This window comes from Prionailurus viverrinus, chromosome B1, assembly GCF_022837055.1.
Source record: "Prionailurus viverrinus isolate Anna chromosome B1, UM_Priviv_1.0, whole genome shotgun sequence".
Taxonomy (NCBI): Eukaryota; Metazoa; Chordata; class Mammalia; order Carnivora; family Felidae; genus Prionailurus; species Prionailurus viverrinus.
This window is the reverse complement of record NC_062564.1, coordinates 149,949,203-149,967,178: the sequence shown is the minus strand read 5'-3', so window position 1 is coordinate 149,967,178 and position 17,976 is coordinate 149,949,203. Positions and strand designations below refer to the sequence as shown.

General features: G+C 34.6%; 1 protein-coding gene across 5 annotated transcripts in view; it reads right to left on the bottom strand.

The window, feature by feature from the left end:
• Positions 1-17,976, bottom strand: part of LOC125163811 (UDP-glucuronosyltransferase 2A1) — a 51,476-nt gene that overhangs the window by 17,994 nt on the left and 15,506 nt on the right. Inside the window, exon 1 of one of the 5 annotated variants that reach the window (XM_047856017.1) lies at positions 1,495-2,218. The exons of the other annotated variants lie outside the window; for them this stretch is intronic. Within the exon in view, the coding sequence (XP_047711973.1) occupies positions 1,495-2,218 (724 nt within the window). Of the gene's footprint in view, positions 1-1,494; positions 2,219-17,976 lie in introns of those variants that run through there. 5 annotated transcript variants of the gene reach the window in all.

Genomic DNA, 17,976 nt, shown 5'->3' with positions numbered 1-17,976 from the left:
GACAATAGAATTGAGGCCAAGATACTTTCTGATTTACTTTAAATCCATAAAGCCCAACACACTGCCTACACCCAGGTAGTGTTTCTGGTGCTTAAATTACTTACTGTGAAATTGGCATAGTATAGATTTAAATCATGTATAAACCTCAGGATTTTTAAAGTGCCTTCCTTTGAATATACGTTTCTGAAAAAAGGTATCTACTGGGAAGTCAGTGTTATGGACTGACTTGTGTTCCTCTAACACTCATGTGTTGAAATCTGATTATATTTTGAGTTAAGTCCTTTAAAGATGTAATCAAGCTTAAGTGAGGTCCTAAGAGTGGGCCTGAATCCAATATCACTGGTCTTCTTATAAGAAGAGGAGGAGACACTGGGATTATATATACACAGAGGAAATACCACGAGAGAACATAGCAAAAAAAGTGGTCACATTACAAGCTAGGAGACAGGCCTGAAGAGAAACTGGCCTGGCAACACCTTGGTTATGGACTTCTAGCATCCAAACTATGAGAAAACAAATTTCTGTTGTTTCTGCCACTTAGTCTGCAGTATTTAGTTGTGGCAGACCTACAAAACTAATACAATCAGAGAGTTAAATTAGTTAATATTGATGGAATCAAATGAGAGCTATCTGTGTAAAAATAACAAAGCAAAACCATTCCTGATAGAAAAATGCAAATCATTAAAAATAGATGGAATATATATGTAAGTAGTGAAGTAAAAAAAACATGCTTCTTTCAACACCTAAAGCTATAATTTTTTACAGTTTTCCCTTTCATTGTTCAGGTTTCTGTGTAGTACTTCCCGAAGAAGTACAAAGCATCCTAGGAAACTTTTCAGTATGACTAGCTACGATGAAACAATTCACTTAAGACTTACTGAAGCTTCATCCCAAATTTACAAAAGGGATAAGAATGTCAGGGACTCAGATTCAACACAGAGAATACTATAAATTTTGAATGTAATAATCCATGATTCTCAAAATTTGTGGGAAACAATTCAGGCAAAATAAATTACATGCAAAGTTAATCCCATTGTTAATATACCTCTGTTTTCAGTTTATTACTGGAATAAGGCAAGGAGATTATATTGTTCTTACAACAAACGTTACACTTTTTTGACCAATAAAAAGTCAAATCTCCTCCACTACGAAAACTCAGTATACAAGACTTTTTTGTGATACCCTATATTGGACACAAAATACATCTTCCATTAGGTTAACATTTATTAGTGTGTTTCATATTTTGTTTTGTTTTGATACCAATCTTTAAGTATCAAGGTTTCTTACAAAATGGTTAGATGACTTTAAAGAAAGGGTAACCAAGACTTTTATTGCCTGTCCCTCCCAATTGGTTGTTGATAACAATCATTGATATCACTTATGAAGTTTTATGTGAAAGTGAAACTTTTAAAAATACACTCTTTTCATTTTCCTAGGCTTTTCTTAAACCACCTAAGTTTCCTAACTCCTTTAGAATGAGGAGCACTCTCTTACCTAATGCATAACTGTAAAACTGGTCCCAAAGCTGAGTATCATATTGTTGGATCCAGAAGTCAAAGAAAGTGGAGAACATTAAATTTTTTACCCTTTCCAGAAAGGTCATTCTGTCTGATAGTGCCGCCACAGTAACAGGCACATAGGAAAGTGGAACCGGAAGTTTTCCACAATATTTTTCCAGCGTGTAACCCATGGAATACCTTAGTGTATACACAAAAGGGACTTCCAGCAACTCAGCAATCAGCTCTCCACAGGGTAACACCGGGTCTATGACCATTACATTGTAGTTGGTTTCCTGGAGTTTCTTCATCATTGACTGGTTGTAGACTACACTCTCACACTGGAGTTTTAAGTGTCCAGTTATTTGAAGAAGGAATTGTTGCAGTTTCATTGCTGACTGCCAGAGTGACAGTGTTGGCATAACATTAGCAGCTATATCTAAAAAGTCATCTAGCGTTTTCTCAGCAGTCTCTCTGTTTTGTGGCACAGGGATCACCTCAAAGTTCATTGCAGAAGGCTTGCTGTAGTCGATGATGAAACTCTGTGGAGACACCAACACGGTCACCTCGTGGCCCCTTTCTGTGAGTTCCTCCAGTATGATCTTTAGGTTGAGCCAGTGGCTCATGTCACAGGGCCACACCAGGACCTTCCCACAGAGTCCACAGCCAGCGTAGCAGAGCTGCAGCAGCACAATTGCTGAAATCCATTTCTTAGGGACCATGACAGCGGTTCCCTCAGACACTGCTCTGCAGAGGTTAAATGTTTGCAGAGCACAGAGCTGAAGACGCAATTTAGATACAGATCAAGTTAAAAATTAATTTCTAGAGTTAGGAAATGATACCGTGTAGAGAACTTTGTCAATAGCGTGCACGGGCACAGTACTATAGGATATTTGTTAGGAGAATGCATGAAATATTTAAATATTCTGGAGGAAATGGCTGCAGCATTTTAGGAGTTCATTTTAAATATATTAAAATAAAAATGATACCTTTTATTGGACAATTTCTAATTACAATAGAACCCATTTAAGAAGGTCTAGTAAATAATATGGTATATCTTATGGAACATGATGATTGATAATTTGGGAAAACAAAAATGTAGGTCTTGACATAAAGTTGGTTGTATGATAGTATATGGACAAGATGCACACATCACATCACAATAACAATAGGAAGAGTATACTAAATATTATACTAAGGTACAATATTTCCAGGCTCCAGAAGATGCTATCACTCCAATGTGGAAAAAAAATCTCACAAAGCTTCAGGATATGGGTGCCTTTCATTGAGCCCAGTAGCGAATATGACAGAAGATGGGTTCTGAAGGTGAATGGAAGACAAGGAGAAAAAGAATGATGATGTGGAAATGATGGCCATTTAAGTATGCAGTTATCAGTTCAGTATGCATAGAGTCAAGGCTAACACAGAACAGTATAGACAAAGAAAATACTAGTTAAAACAGAGCACTTTGGAGAGTCTTGAGTGCTATACTCTGGGTTCAATTTTAATTTCCACAAAAGAGGTCTACTCAGATTTTCAAATCATGTCCAGAAAATGATCATATGTGTCCTATAATAAAACTCTTCCAGAATCTAAATAGGATTTGAGTGGTAGGGAAAAAACAATCTGTAAGAGGCTAAAAGTAAATATTAGGAAAACAAGATTTGATGAGTGTCAGGGAAAATATAATATTGGTTTGTGAATGAAAATCACAGAATGAGTCTTAAAAAACAAAGAAGTGCTCAGTTTGTAGTTTGACCAACCGGAGTAATGGATAATGACTAGCAAAACCACAAAATGTTAGATAAGTAGTAGCTATGGAAAGGTTTTTGACCTTCAGTGTGTGAGTTAAAAATTGGACATGTCTGTGGAAATATTAATTGGGCTGTGAACACTACAATCTCAAGGGAGGGGTAAAATTTAGAAGTGTAGATGTTGTGTGCAATCATCCATCTACACTTTAACCCAATTTCAGTTCCTCTACAAATCCTTTAATATTTCATACCTCCAAAAAACAAGTTTTTAGCGCATGGTGTATGCCAGATTCTATATTATGCACAGGGCATAAACAAGAAAGACCACTTCAGGTTCAAAATGAGTTCACAGATTACTGCAGAAAATGTCATTGGAACCAATACTTATTCTACAAATATAATGGAGATGGATCTTAGATGGTCAGAACGAGTTGAGGAAGGCAAGCCCACGAAGGAGGTTGCTTACTGGAAGAAGAGAATAATGCAATAATGCTTTAGCTAAGTCTTTAAGAGTGGTTGGTAGCCACCAGGTTGAAAAGTATCATTTGGAAGTAAAAGAGAATACTAATGTATCTATGTTCTAAGAAGTGTAAATAGTTATATCAATGTTATATTCAGTGACAAAATTATATTCAATTAGATAAATTGACAGGGACATACTGAAATTTCAAGTCCCTTGAGAATTTTTCTGTTGCGCTAAAAAGAAGACCCAAAGTAGAATTGTTTAAAAGATGCAAAGATAAATCTAGCATCAAATCTCCAGCCAATCCTGCATAATTAGAATTTGTTTATAAGGAAAGGAGGCTTCATGACTGAGATCCATAAATATTAACAGAGACCATAAATATTAATAGAAACAGAGACCATAAATACTAACACAGTGATTTGAAATATTATTTGAAATGAAGTATATAATTATTTTTTTCAGTGTTTAAGATTATGAAAGCAAATCCTAAAAGCATAAGGAGCAAGAGATTAAAAAGAATAATTGCCGGGACACCTGGGTGATTCAATCGCTTAAGCATCAGACTCTTGATCTGGGCTCTGGTTGTGATCTCATGGTTTGTGAGTTTGAGACCTCCATCTGGCTCTTTGCTGATGGCACTGAGACTGCTTGGGGCTCTGTCTCTCCCTCTCTCTACCCCTCCGCCATTTGTGCTCTCTCTCTAAAATACTCTCTGTCAAAATAAATAAATTAAAAAAAAACAAAACAAAAAGAATAATTGTGAAAAATTACTAAAGAACCAAAAATAATTTCTAGAAATTACAAATTCAACAAATGAAATTTAAAACTCAATAGATACAGTAGAGTAAATTAGATACCCCTGTAGAAATAAAACATAACCCGGAAGAGAAATCTTAAAGATAGTCTTTAGAATTAAGTTCTGAATAAAAACACATGAAATACGAAATAGGATAGAATGGTTAAGAGACATGGAGATTAAACTAAGATATCTGCATCCAAACGTTGGTTTGACCTACTTGGTGTCTCCTCTCTCAACTCCTTTTCTACTCTTTAAAGCTGGCTCTTCTTCATGCAACCAGACTGCAAAACCAAGCCCTAGATTTTAGTTCTCTCAAACATATCTTCCAGTTTCTTTTAATTTTTTAATAATTTTAGACAAAAAAGTTACAAGTGAAGTATTGAGACTTCTTTATACCCTGCAGTAATTATTACTCTATCACTATTGTGTTGGCCTAATGGTGAATTACCATTTTCATGATTCCTTATGTAGTTACTAACTGGAATTTTACTGTAAAGGATTGCAAAAATATGTGCAAACATATGGTTAGTATAATTTGCATGGTCTCACAGTATCTCCCTACAAGATATGTATTAATTACATAGGGAGAATCCTGGTAGAAACTATCCTATATAAATTATAAAAATTATCATCAATAATGATAATCGATTTATATTATGTACCTCCAGATATGCCACCCTGTGAAGGACACAGATTGCTTCTGTAGTATTCTTACGGAAAATGTATAATCCCACTCTAATCGTGAGAATATATCAGAAAACCCAAATTGAAGGATATTATATATATATATATGTATATACATATATATGTGTGTGTGTATATATATATATATATATATGTGTGTGTAAGTGATGAATCATTGAAACCAAGATTACAGTGAATGTTAACTAACATGAATTTAAATATATAAATATATAAATATATATATATAAATATAAATTATATTTATATATGTATAATGCCTCATACTCTTCATAAACAAGAGGCAAAGAAAGACTGTGTGAACTATCACAAGTTGGAAAAAAGTAAGGACCCTGGACAAATAAATGCAAGAGGGGAACCTGCATTATTTACTGGAAAGAAAAAAATTAGAAAGATAATTGACATTTAATAAGAATCCTAGTTTTGATCATTTTATTATGCTTATGTAAAATGTTATTATTAACAACATAATTAAAAATTTTTCACTCTTTCTATTTTTAATTTTTTTAATGTTTCTTTTTGAAGGAGAGAGAGATAGTGTGTGAAGAAGGGAGAGGTAGAGAGAGAGGGAGACACAGAATCTGAAACAGGCTCCAGGCTCTGAGCTGTAAGCACCAAGCCTGTGCGGGACTCCAACGCATGAACCATGAGATCATGACCCTGAGCCGAAGTCGGATTCTTAACCCACTGAGCCACCCAGGCGCCCCATCATTCTTTCTATTTTTAATTGGCATTTAAGAAATAGCCTGTTTATTAATTTATTTATGCATATCAGTATAATGCATATAAATTTATTTTATTTTATATATTTTATCTAGCTATTATCATTATTTAAAAATTTTTTCAATTTATTTTTTCAGAGAGAGCAAGCCAGGGAAGGGCAGAGAGAGAGGGAGAGAGAAAAATCCCAAGCAGTTCTGTGCTGTCAGGGTAGAGCCCGACGCAGGGCTCCAACTCAGGAACTGTGAGTCAGAACCACGAGTCAGATGCTTAACCAACTGAAGACCCCCCCAGGGGCCTCTCAGCTATTGTCATTATTTATTTTTATTATTCAGTTTGTCCCAGATTTTGGAAACTTTTCCATATATTGTTTCCTATTTCCTTTTGATATGACCCCATTCTTTTAAAGCAATTTTCACTTTCTATTACTATAAGATATTTCAGGCTTAGTTACTATTTTCACTGCCTCAACCTTAAAATCAACCATGTCTCCAAGGAACACTGTTTCATTTTAGTAGAGAATGGCCTTTAAAAATCAAGACGAGAGGGGCGCCTGGGTGGCGCAGTCGGTTAAGCGTCCGACTTCAGCCAGGTCACGATCTCGCGGTCCGTGAGTTCGAGCCCCGCGTCAGGCTCTGGGCTGATGGCTCGGGGCCTGGAGCCTGTTTCCGATTCTGTGTCTCCCTCTCTCTCTGCCCCTCCCCCGTTCATGCTCTGTCTCTCTCTGTCCCAAAAATAAATAAAAAAACGTTGAAAAAAAAATTAAAAAAAAAATCAAGATGAGAATGCTAAATGTGTTCATTGCTACTGACATGTTAGTTTTAATCAGAAAGTAAACAAGCAAATATAATTGCACATCCTAATACTGTTATAAATCCCTGTCTATAGTTTCTATATCTAGCCTTCTCTGTTTATTCCCAAGTCCTTTCAACAGTGAGAAACCTGTATCCAATACCACTTTATGCTTACTTATTTGATCAGTTTTAGTAGACACATAAAATAGTTTCAGAATTGCTAGTCTATAGACCTGTAAAAAATTTTTTTTGCAACCAGAGTAAAATATTTGCCATATAGATTCATTTGTTAAAAGAACAGAGACAGCAGTCAAATTCCTTTGCATGGAGAGAATACTACACCCATATGATTTTACAGGTATACACTAGCAAAATTACAGGTAATAAATCTTTATTCCAAAGGTTGGTGGGAGGGAAGAGGAAGAAATATTCATTTCATTCATTCCCCCCCACCAAAAAAACAGTACAGTCTTATAGGAAAATATTGAAATAGAAACATATTCAGAATCTATAATCACTCATGAATACAAAGGTATTTCTATTTCTATCAACACATGAGCAAAATGTACTACTAGGTATTTATCCAAAGGATACAAAAATGCTGATTTGAAGGGGCACATGCACCCCAATAGCAACTCTATCAACAATAGCCAAATTATGGAAAAACTTCAAATGCCCATCGACTGATGAATGGATAAGAAAGATGTGGGATGGATACACACAACACACACACACACACACACACACACACACACACACACAGGAATATTACTCGGCAATCAAAAAGAATGAAATCTTGCCATTTGCAACAACATGAATTGAACTAGAGTATTATGCTAAGCAAAATAAATCAGTCAGAAAAAGACAGACATCATATGATTTCACTGATATGTGGAATTTAAGAAACAAAACAGGTGAACATAGGGGAAGGGAAGGAAAAATAAGATAAAAACAGAGAGGGAGGCAAACCATAAAAGACTTAAATACAGAGAACAAACTGATGGTTGCTGGAGTGGAGATGGATGGGGATGGGCTAAATGGGTGATGGGCATTAGGGAGTGCACTTGGGATGAACACTGGGTGTTATATGTAAGTGATCAATCATTGAAACCAAGATTACACTGAATGTTAACTAACATGAATTTAAATATATAAATTAAAAAATAAAAGTAATCAAATGAAATAAAATATGAGACTGCCCTATAATACCAACTTCTATTTAATATTAAATGGAAAATCTCACTAATCACAAGAAAATATATTAAGTACCTAAGAATTAAAAAGAATGTGACTACCATATTGAAATTCAAAGAAACCTACAGCCACTGCCAAGTTATAGCTTTGCACAGTCAAGATTTAAATTTATATACGTAAATTATTATAAATTATAAAATATATAGATATGTTAATTATGCAATGCTATAAATTTATAATTATATATTTAATATATATAATTTTACATATATTAGAAGATGTCATACATATGTATTATTTTTTAAGTCACACATATGCATGTTTAACTAGATATGATATTACATAGGGTATTCTATATATAATATTATGTAAGATATAATATTTATGTAGATAGATATGTTCAACTTTAAAAAACAATATGAACATCACTATAAATATAGATACACACACATATATAATATTGATGATTTTGGAATCAGAAAGTCATTAGAATAAGAAGTAAACCATAATGGATAATTTATTAAAACAATGCAGTTCATGACTGCAATGTCAATTTCTTTGTAAAATGTTTTCTCTAAACCCCTTAACCTTGAATATGTATTTATAGCAAGTATTCCAAAAACAGCATGGAAACTATTTTAATTTATTTCCCATACTTAAATGTGACTTTGAGTAGATATTGAAGATTATCTTCTTTATCCATTCATCAGAGAAGGATAGATATCATGTATTTTCACTCATATGTGGATCTTGAAAAACTTAACCGAAGACCATGGGGGAAGGAAAGGAGAAAAAAATAGTTACAAACAGAGAGGAGGGAGGCAAACCACAAGAAACTCTTAAATACAGAGAACAAACTGAGGGTGGACAGGGGTGGCAAAGAGGGGAAAATGGGTGATGGGCATTGAGAAGGGCACTTGTTGGGATGAGCACTGGGTGTTGTATGTAAGCCAATTTGACAATAAATTATATTCATAAAAAGATATTGAGGATCATATAAAAAGAAATTATCTCAAATCCAACCTAATAAGTTGGAACTTTAATGAGACTTTATCCTAGTAGAGTCTTACCTTTCTCTCTGTTTTAAAGAAGATTTACCAATAGTAACAGCTCAATCTACTCATATACATTCTCCTGTATTTTTTCTCTTATATTTCTAAGACAGCTGGAGTAGGACCATATACATCAAGACCCTTACAAAGTTTCCTTCTCCCCAAATGTTCTCTGGGTGGTCTTTACTCCCCATGGTTCTCCTCTTCCACCTCCTTCTGGTTATAGTCTTATGCTGACAATGCCAAAGCTATCTTTGTCATTTCCCCAGGACCATAAGCTGTCATTTTTTCACACCCTTACTATATCATCTCCTACTTTTTATAAGCTTCATTACAGTTATGCAGATTTTATATTTACAATTTCAGTTCTGAATTCCTACAAGTCACTCCAAATATCTATCTCCCTCACTCCAAGTAGAAAAATATTATAAACAAGGAATTACAAAATAAGCATCTAAATAAACACCAAGAGGAATGCAAATAAAATGATATAAATATTCAATAATTAAGCTGATTAAAAGCATTGATTATAGCTGAGTTGTCAAGGACATATTAAAATTATACACCTCAAATATTTTATTTTGTTAGTGGCATGGAATTACTTAGTGAGGACAAAACCATGAATGCAATCTTACAATCCCCTGGAGAAATCACTGGGGAACAGCTACTACAGTGCGTGGGCATGCTGTTTACACACACACACACACACACACACACACACAATTTACATTATACTTCAATTACACATACATATGTGCAAAATTACTACATGGTGGTGTTTACTAAAGAATCCGTGACTATGTGTCAGAGCTAACAATGTTACCTAAACACTATTAATAATTGGTATCTGCTTTCTGTATTGGATCCCTCACACCCCAGTTATAGACAAACATTAATATAACTTTCTTTACTGTTCCCTTGTGAAAGAATATAGTGTTATTTTCCTATTCTGTAAAAGAAAATGAGTGTTACATGACCAATACCAAATGATTTTTTTTTGGCGGGGGTGCTTTTCCACTGGTTTATTTTCCTAAAAGCAGGGAAATAAGGCTTGCGTTAATCCTAGAACCATGGGGATTCGTATAAGGTCTTTAGTGAAATTAGTTGGGTGGACTTTGGGGATAAAGAGAACTCTGTTTATATACTGTACAAAATGATGTTTATGAATGAGAGTTACTAAATCTTAGCCTTTATTTCATTATCCATAAAAATGGAGTTAATGATATTTTGTTAGTATGTTGTGAAAATTGTAATACTAACAGAAATATTTAGGAAAATGCTTCAGCAGAGGGTTAAATCACTATATATTTTAATACTAAACTGAAGATAATGCCAAAAGAAAGTATTCCATCCACAGATTAACCACCTAAACATCAATATTGAGAAATAGGTCAGAGACACTTCCACATTCCAAAATACGACAGAATTCATAATATTATTTTGAACAAAAGTATTATTAACATAATCATAAAATCAACAAAAATTGACAGACAAGAAAAATATAATGCTTAGTATGAGGAATAAATGAAAGTTAAATGTTGATTTTTATTTAGTGTGCTTAGTTTAGAAAGATGTGGAGTAAATACATAGAAGGATACACAGTGTAGAGTTTAAAAGGTGCAGTAAATATAACCTGAGTTTAAATTTTTTTTAATTTTAAGTTTTTATTAAATTCTAGTTAGTTAACATGCAGTGTAATATCAGTTTCAGGTGTACAATTCAGTGGCTCAACACTTCCATATAACAGCCAGTGCTTACCACAACAAGTGCACTCCTTAATCCCCATTACCTATTTCACCCATTCCCCAACTCACCTCTCCTCTGGTAACCACCAGTTGGTTCTCTATAGTTAAGGGTCTGTTTCTTGGTTTGCCCCCTCTTTTTTCTCCCCTTTGTCATTTGTTTTATTTCTTAAATTCCACATGTGAGTGAAATCATATGATATTTGTGCTTGACTGACCTATTTCGCTTAGCATTATGCTTGTTAGCTTCATCCATGTCATTACAAATGGCAAGATTTCATTCTTTTTTATGGATGAGTCATATTCCATTGTATATGTATATGGCTGAGCATATATATTCCATTATTTGGCTACTATAGATAATGCTGCTATAAACATCATGGCGCATAATATCCCTTTGAATTTGTATTTTGTATTCTTTGGGTAAATACCTAGAGTGATTCCTGTTCCTGCCCATCTTCACCAGCATGTGGCTGTAGTTTGTGTTCCAGATTTTGGTCATTCTACGAGGTGTGTAGTAGTATCTAATTATCATTTTAACTTGAATTTCTCTAATGACAAATGATGTGGAGCATCTTTTCCTATGCTTATTTGCCATCTGTATGTCTTTGGTAAGGTGTCTGTTAATGTCTTTGAACCATATTTTCATTGGGTTATATGTTTTCTTAATGTTGAGTTTTAAGAATTCTTTTTATACTTATAATTGTTCTTTATCACGCATGTCCTTTGCAAATATTTTCTCCCAGTCTATAGCTTGCATTCTCATTCTCTTGACATTGTCTTCCACAGAGCAGAAGTTTTTAATGAAGCCCAGCCTAAAAACTATTTATTTCATGGATTGTTTCCAAGAGGGAGGACATAGCATAATATTACAAAGTTAAAAAGAATTAAGTTTGTTAGTTTAGTGAGGCACACGTACTAAAGTGTAGTAAAAATTTTCCCATAACTGGAGGAAATTCCTTCCTAATCTCTAAGTGGCATTATTCTATTATAGCATCATTAAATTACCATGTGGATTAAAATATTTTTTCCAACTTCCGTTTGAAATGTTACCTTCATGAAATATAAAGCATGGTCAGGTATTGAGCTTCTATTACCTTTGAGGGCTAGAAGAGTGTGATACATCACAGATCCAGTATTTCCTTGGATTCCCATTGTCAAAAGTTAATAAAAAGTGTGATTTTCTTTGTGTTTGTATTTTTGATAGTATCTACATGGTCTGACATGTCAAGTTTAGTGCACATTTACATTATTAGGGAAATATATAAGCAGTAAAAGGCCTATAACATGCAGAACAGTTGACCTGATCCAAAAATACTAAATTCTAAAAGTAATTACTATTTTTTATTTGTGTTTTTATATATATTAAAATGTTTATTTATTTTGAGAGAGAGTGCACAAGTGCGGGGTGGGGGAGGGAGAGAGAGAGGGAGAGAGAGAATCTCAAGCAGGCTCCACACTCAGCGTGGAGCCTGACATAAGGCTCAGTCTCATGAACCATGAGATCATGACCTGAGCTGAAATCAAGAGTTGGATGCTTAACCAACTAAGCCACCCAAGTGCCCCTAAAAGTAATTACTAATTTTTAAATAAAGGAAATTAAGAATACTGCATGAAATAATCAATTGTTACTTTTCATTTTCTTTTTTTCTTTTTTATATAGGTATCTAGTGCATAAAAGACTTTTTATTGAAGTTTCAAGTATCCTGTGGCAGTGTACTAGATTAGTAAGTTGTTGAACTAGTTCTTTATTGTAGTATTGTTAGATTGCATATTTTTTTTCTGGAACATGATCCTTCCTAGAAGGTAAACTTTTTAGTAGTATCTTGGAAGACATTGGGAAAGAGAGTTATTGTATCCATTTAACTTTTCAGAAATATTTAAAAAGTGACAATTTTCTTGAAGGTAAAAAATGATGTATTTAAAAAATGTATGTATGTAAGTGGAGATGGGAGTTCTGTGGCTATAAAAAATGATCTACAGAGGAGGGCATTTATTTATTGCCCAAGATTTCTCTTGAGGAACAGATTTCTCCAAGAGAGAATCTTCTGCTTTACTAAACACATAATTTGTATAAGCTTATACTTTGTTATATAAAGAAATCTCTGGGTCTAATATCCATAGGCCCAGATATTAGTCTGTAGCATGTGTTGGAGCAAAGACTATTTTTCAGCATAATAAGACTTATGTCCATGAACTTTGGGCATCTCAATGGATCAATGCTGGTGTCATAAATGGATATACTAGAGATTATCTGTACCTGGCTATTGCAGGTTAATGAAAGTTAATTGTTAACTTCCATGTGTTTTGCCAAGTTGCTTGTTATATAACAAATAGCTTGAAACTAGTCAAGGTGGAAGGTTTTACACCACAGATATTGGTAAATGCTATGCAAAAGTGTTTTTTTTTTCTTTTTTCACCACAGAAAGCCAATTGGTAAACATTTAGAGCACATCATCAGATACTGAAGTGCAAAAAAAGAGAGTGCATATGTAGAGAGAGCAAAGTAGAGTTCCAGGATTTAACAAATGGAGTACCTAAAAGCTGGAAGTATTTTTATTATTTTTCCATTATTGAATGATTTAGAGTCTTTTTAAAATTTTTTTTCAACGTTTTTTATTTATTTTTGGGACAGAGAGAGACAGAGCATGAACGGGGGAGGGGCAGAGAGAGAGGGAGATACAGAATAGGAAACAGGCTCCAGGCTCTGAGCCATCAGCCCAGAACCCAACGTGGGGCTCGAACTCACGGACCGCGAGATCGTGACCTGGCTGAAGTTGGAGGCTTAACCGACTGCGCCACCCAGGCGCCCCATTGAATGATTTAGAGTCTTAAAACAACTTTCTATTTAACTTTGACTCTGATCCCAATTCTGCTTTAGACTAGAGAGCTTTTCTAGGCTGGCTTTGTTCATGTTCATGTGAATCAGACTCATCAGAGGGTGAGCTTATCCTAGAGGTCATCACATGCATGTTTTGCAGTTGTCTCTCTCATATCTTTGTGGGTCAATCTCCCGAGTTGTGTGTCCCTCACCATTCAGCATGCTAGAAGGTTAAATCACAGAACAAAGAGTTCACAGCAATATGGATGGACCTTAAGGGTATCATGCTAAGTGAAACAAATTAGACAGTGAAAGACAAATACTGTATGATCTTACTTGTATGTAGAAAATAACAACAACAAACAACAAGTTTATAGATACAGAGAAAAGTTGGTGGCTACTGAAGGCACAGAGTGGGTAAAATAAGTAAGGGGGGTCAAAAGGTACAAACTTCTACTTATAAAATAAATAATGGGGAAGTAATATGTAGCAAACTAACTACAGTTAACAATACTGTGTTGTATACTTGAAACTTGTTAAGAGAGTGAATCTTAAGGCTTAAGATTAAAGGCTTTCCCAGACAAAAACTGAAGGAGTTCATGACCACTAAACCAGCCCTGCAAGAGATCCTAAGGGGGACTCTGTGAGTGGAACACTGTACAGGCTACAAAGGACCAGAGACGTCACCACAAGCATGAAACCTTCAGATAACACAACGACACTAAATCCATATCTTTCTTTTTTTTTTTTTAAATTTTTTTTTTTCAACGTTTATTTATTTTTGGGACAGAGAGAGACAGAGCATGAACGGGGGAGGGGCAGAGAGAGAGGGAGACACAGAATCGGAAACAGGCTCCAGGCTCTGAGCCATCAGCCCAGAGCCTGACGCGGGGCTCGAACTCACGGACCGCGAGATCGTGACCTGGCTGAAGTCGGAGGCTTAACCGACTGCGCCACCCAGGCGCCCCTAAATCCATATCTTTCAATAATAATGTTGAATGTAAATGGGCTAAATGCTCCAATCAAAAGAGATAGGGTATCAGAATGGATTAAAAAAATCCATCTATATGCTGTCTACAAGAGACCCATTGTAGACCTGAGGACACCTTCTAACTGTAAAATTAATTAAAAATTATTTTTATCCCATTTGCAACAGCACCAAAAATAATAAAATACTTAGGAATAAATTTAACCAAGAAAGTAAAAAATTTGTACTCGGAAAACTTTGTTATTTTTAAATTTAATTACAGTATAGTTAACATACAGTGTTCATCATGAGAAGTGTACTTTTAGTTCCCCATCACCTATTTCATCTATCACTCCAGTCCCCACCAACTCTCCTCCGGTAACCATCAGTTTGTTCTTTATAGTTAAGAGTCTCTTTTCTTCTTGGTTTTGTTTTTTAAATTCCACATATAAGTGAAGTCATACAGTATTTGTCCTGCTCTAACTTATTTCACTTAGCATCATGCCCTCTAGATCTGTCCAAATTGTTGCAAATGGCAAGATTTCATTATTTTTCATGGCTGGAGAGTGTTCCATTGTGTATATGTATAGCACATCTTCTTTACCCATTCATCTATCAGTGGATACTTGGGTTGCTTCCATAATTTGGCTGTTATAAATAATGCTGCAATAAACATAGGAATGCATGTATTTTTTTGAATTAGTGTTTTCATATTCTTTGGGTCAATACCTAGTAGTGGAATTACTGGATCATATGGCAGTTCTACTTTTAATTTTTTGAGAAACCTCTATACTGTTTTCCACAGTGGCTATGACAGTTTGCATCTCATTAACAGTGCATAAGCTTTCCTTTTTGTCTTTATCCTTGTCAACACTTGTTTCTTGCGGTTTTGATTTTAGCCATTCTGACGGTGTGAAGTGATACCTTACCTCACCTGGTTTTGATTTGCATTTGCCTGATGATGAGTGATGTTGCTTATGTTTTTAATGTGTCTGTTGATCATCTGTATGTCTTCTTTGGAGAAATGTCTGTTCATGTCTTCTGCCTAATTTTAATTGGATTATTTGTTTTGGGGGGGGGGTTTGAGTTAATATGAATTCTTTATAGATTTTGGATACTAACCCTTTATTGGATATATCATTTGCCAATATCTTCTCTCATTCTGTAGGTTGCCTTTTAGGTTTAATGATGGTTTCCTTCACTGCACAGAAGTTTTTTATTTTGATGTAGTTGTAATAGTTTTTTTTTCTTTTGTTTCTCTTCCCTGAGGAGACATATCTACAAAACTGTTGCTATGATTGATGTCAGAGAAATTGCTACCTGTGCTCTCTTCTAGGATTTTTGTGGTTTCAGGTTTCACATTTAGACCCTTAATTATATACAGAGAACTTTAAAACATTGATGAAAAAATTGAAGAAGACACAAATAAAGGGAAAGGTATCCTATGTTCAGGATTATAAAAGTGAATATGGTTAAAATGTACATACTACCCAAAGCAATCTACAGATACAAGCAAATTCTTATTAAGATTCCAATTCCATTTTTTATAGAAATAGAAAAAGCAATCCTAAAATTTGTATAGAACCATAAAATACCCTGAATAGCCAGAGTAATCCCAAGAAAAAAGGATCAAAGTTGGAGGGATCACACTTCTTGATGTTAAACTATATGTATAAGGTACAGTAATTAATATGATACTGATATAAAAACAGACACATAGACTAATAGATCAGAATTGAGAACTCAGAAATAAACCTATGCATCTATGGTTAACTAATATTTGACAGGGGAACCACAAATACTCAATAGAGATAAGATAATCTCTTAAGGATATTCATATGCAAATGAGTGAAATTGGATTCCTATCTTACATCACTCACAAAAATGGTAAAGACAAATATAAGACCTAAAACCATAAAACTCCTAGAAGAAAACAGAATCAAAGCTGCTTGATATTGGTCTTGGCAATTGTTTTATGGATAAGACAACCAAAGCACAAACAAAGGAAAAAATAAGTAGTACTGCATCAAACTCAAAAGCTTCTTCACAGCAAAAGAAATGAAATGAGGAAGCAATCTATGGAACAGGAGAAAATATTTGCAAACTACATATCTGATAAAGGGTTAATATTTAAAATATGTAAGGGACTCATACAACTCAATTGCAGAAAACCTCAAATAATCCACTTAAAAGTAGGAAGAGGAACTGAAGAGATATTTTTTTCAAAGAAAACCTAAAAATCACCAACAGATACATGAAAAGGTATTCAACATCACTAATCATCAATAAATGCAAATCAAAACCACCATGAGGTATCATCTCACACTTGTTAAAATGTTATTATCAAAAAGACAAATGATGGGTGTTGGTGAGGATGTGGAGGAAAGGAAACCCTTGTGCACTGTTGGTGAGAATGTAAATTGGTGCAGCCACTGTGGAAAACAGTATGGAGGTTTCTCAAAAAGTTAAACATGGAGGTACCATATGATCCAACAATTTCACTTCTGGGCTTCTATATAAAGGAAATGAAATTACTGTCTTAAAAAGATATCTACACTCCCATGTTTACTACAACGTTCTCATAATAGACAAGATATGGAAACCATCTAAGTGTCAGTACTGACAGTACAGTATGGTACTGACATGTAAAATAGGCTACATTGGCCAAATGGTGCCTAGATTAATACTGGGTTTCTGCTCTCTTGATATGTACTGTGCTTAGAAAGATGGAAACCAACTGGGAAACCAAAAGGTACAGACAAAATGGGGACATGCAGTTGCTGAACCTGTTTAGTTTTACTATAGCATTCAGCCCTCATCCTTCTTAGAGCTGTAGCAAAGGCCAGTCCCCAATCTTACCCACATTAGAGCTATCTACATGCCATACAGCAGATTTCTCAGAGGCTGGGGGGAGATCAAGCTCAGTACAATTTGAAGGTACTCTACAGAACACTTGGCTTGACCAAGATTTATTATCGATTCACTCCTGTATATGAATAGCAATGATTGTCATTTCCCAGATATGCCTGCTCCATTAGGTATTAGAAGCATATTTAAAATTGAATTGATGATGATTTTTATTTGCTTCATCTATAAAATTTAACATCACACTGATAAATAAAACAAGATTTTTAACCAGTGTAGTTAGATATTTCCTTGTCACTGACTTGTTTCCTTCAATATAGATATTTGGGTATATTCTTTACCATGGTTAAATGTGCTATTTTTCTAATCTGCTTTTCCCAGAGACCTAAAGAATAGTCATTTAGAAGTGAACTCCACAGAAATTTGAGGTTATTAAATCTCCTGTGTTCTCCTATGCTTGAGGATAATATGAAGTGCAAGGCACCTGCCCTATTTCAGTATCAGTTTACAGTTACCAGGTGTCCTGAATAAGAATGTAATTGCAAACAAAAGACAAATTGGATTATACCACTCCTCCTGATTTGAAATAAAATACCCGAGAGTT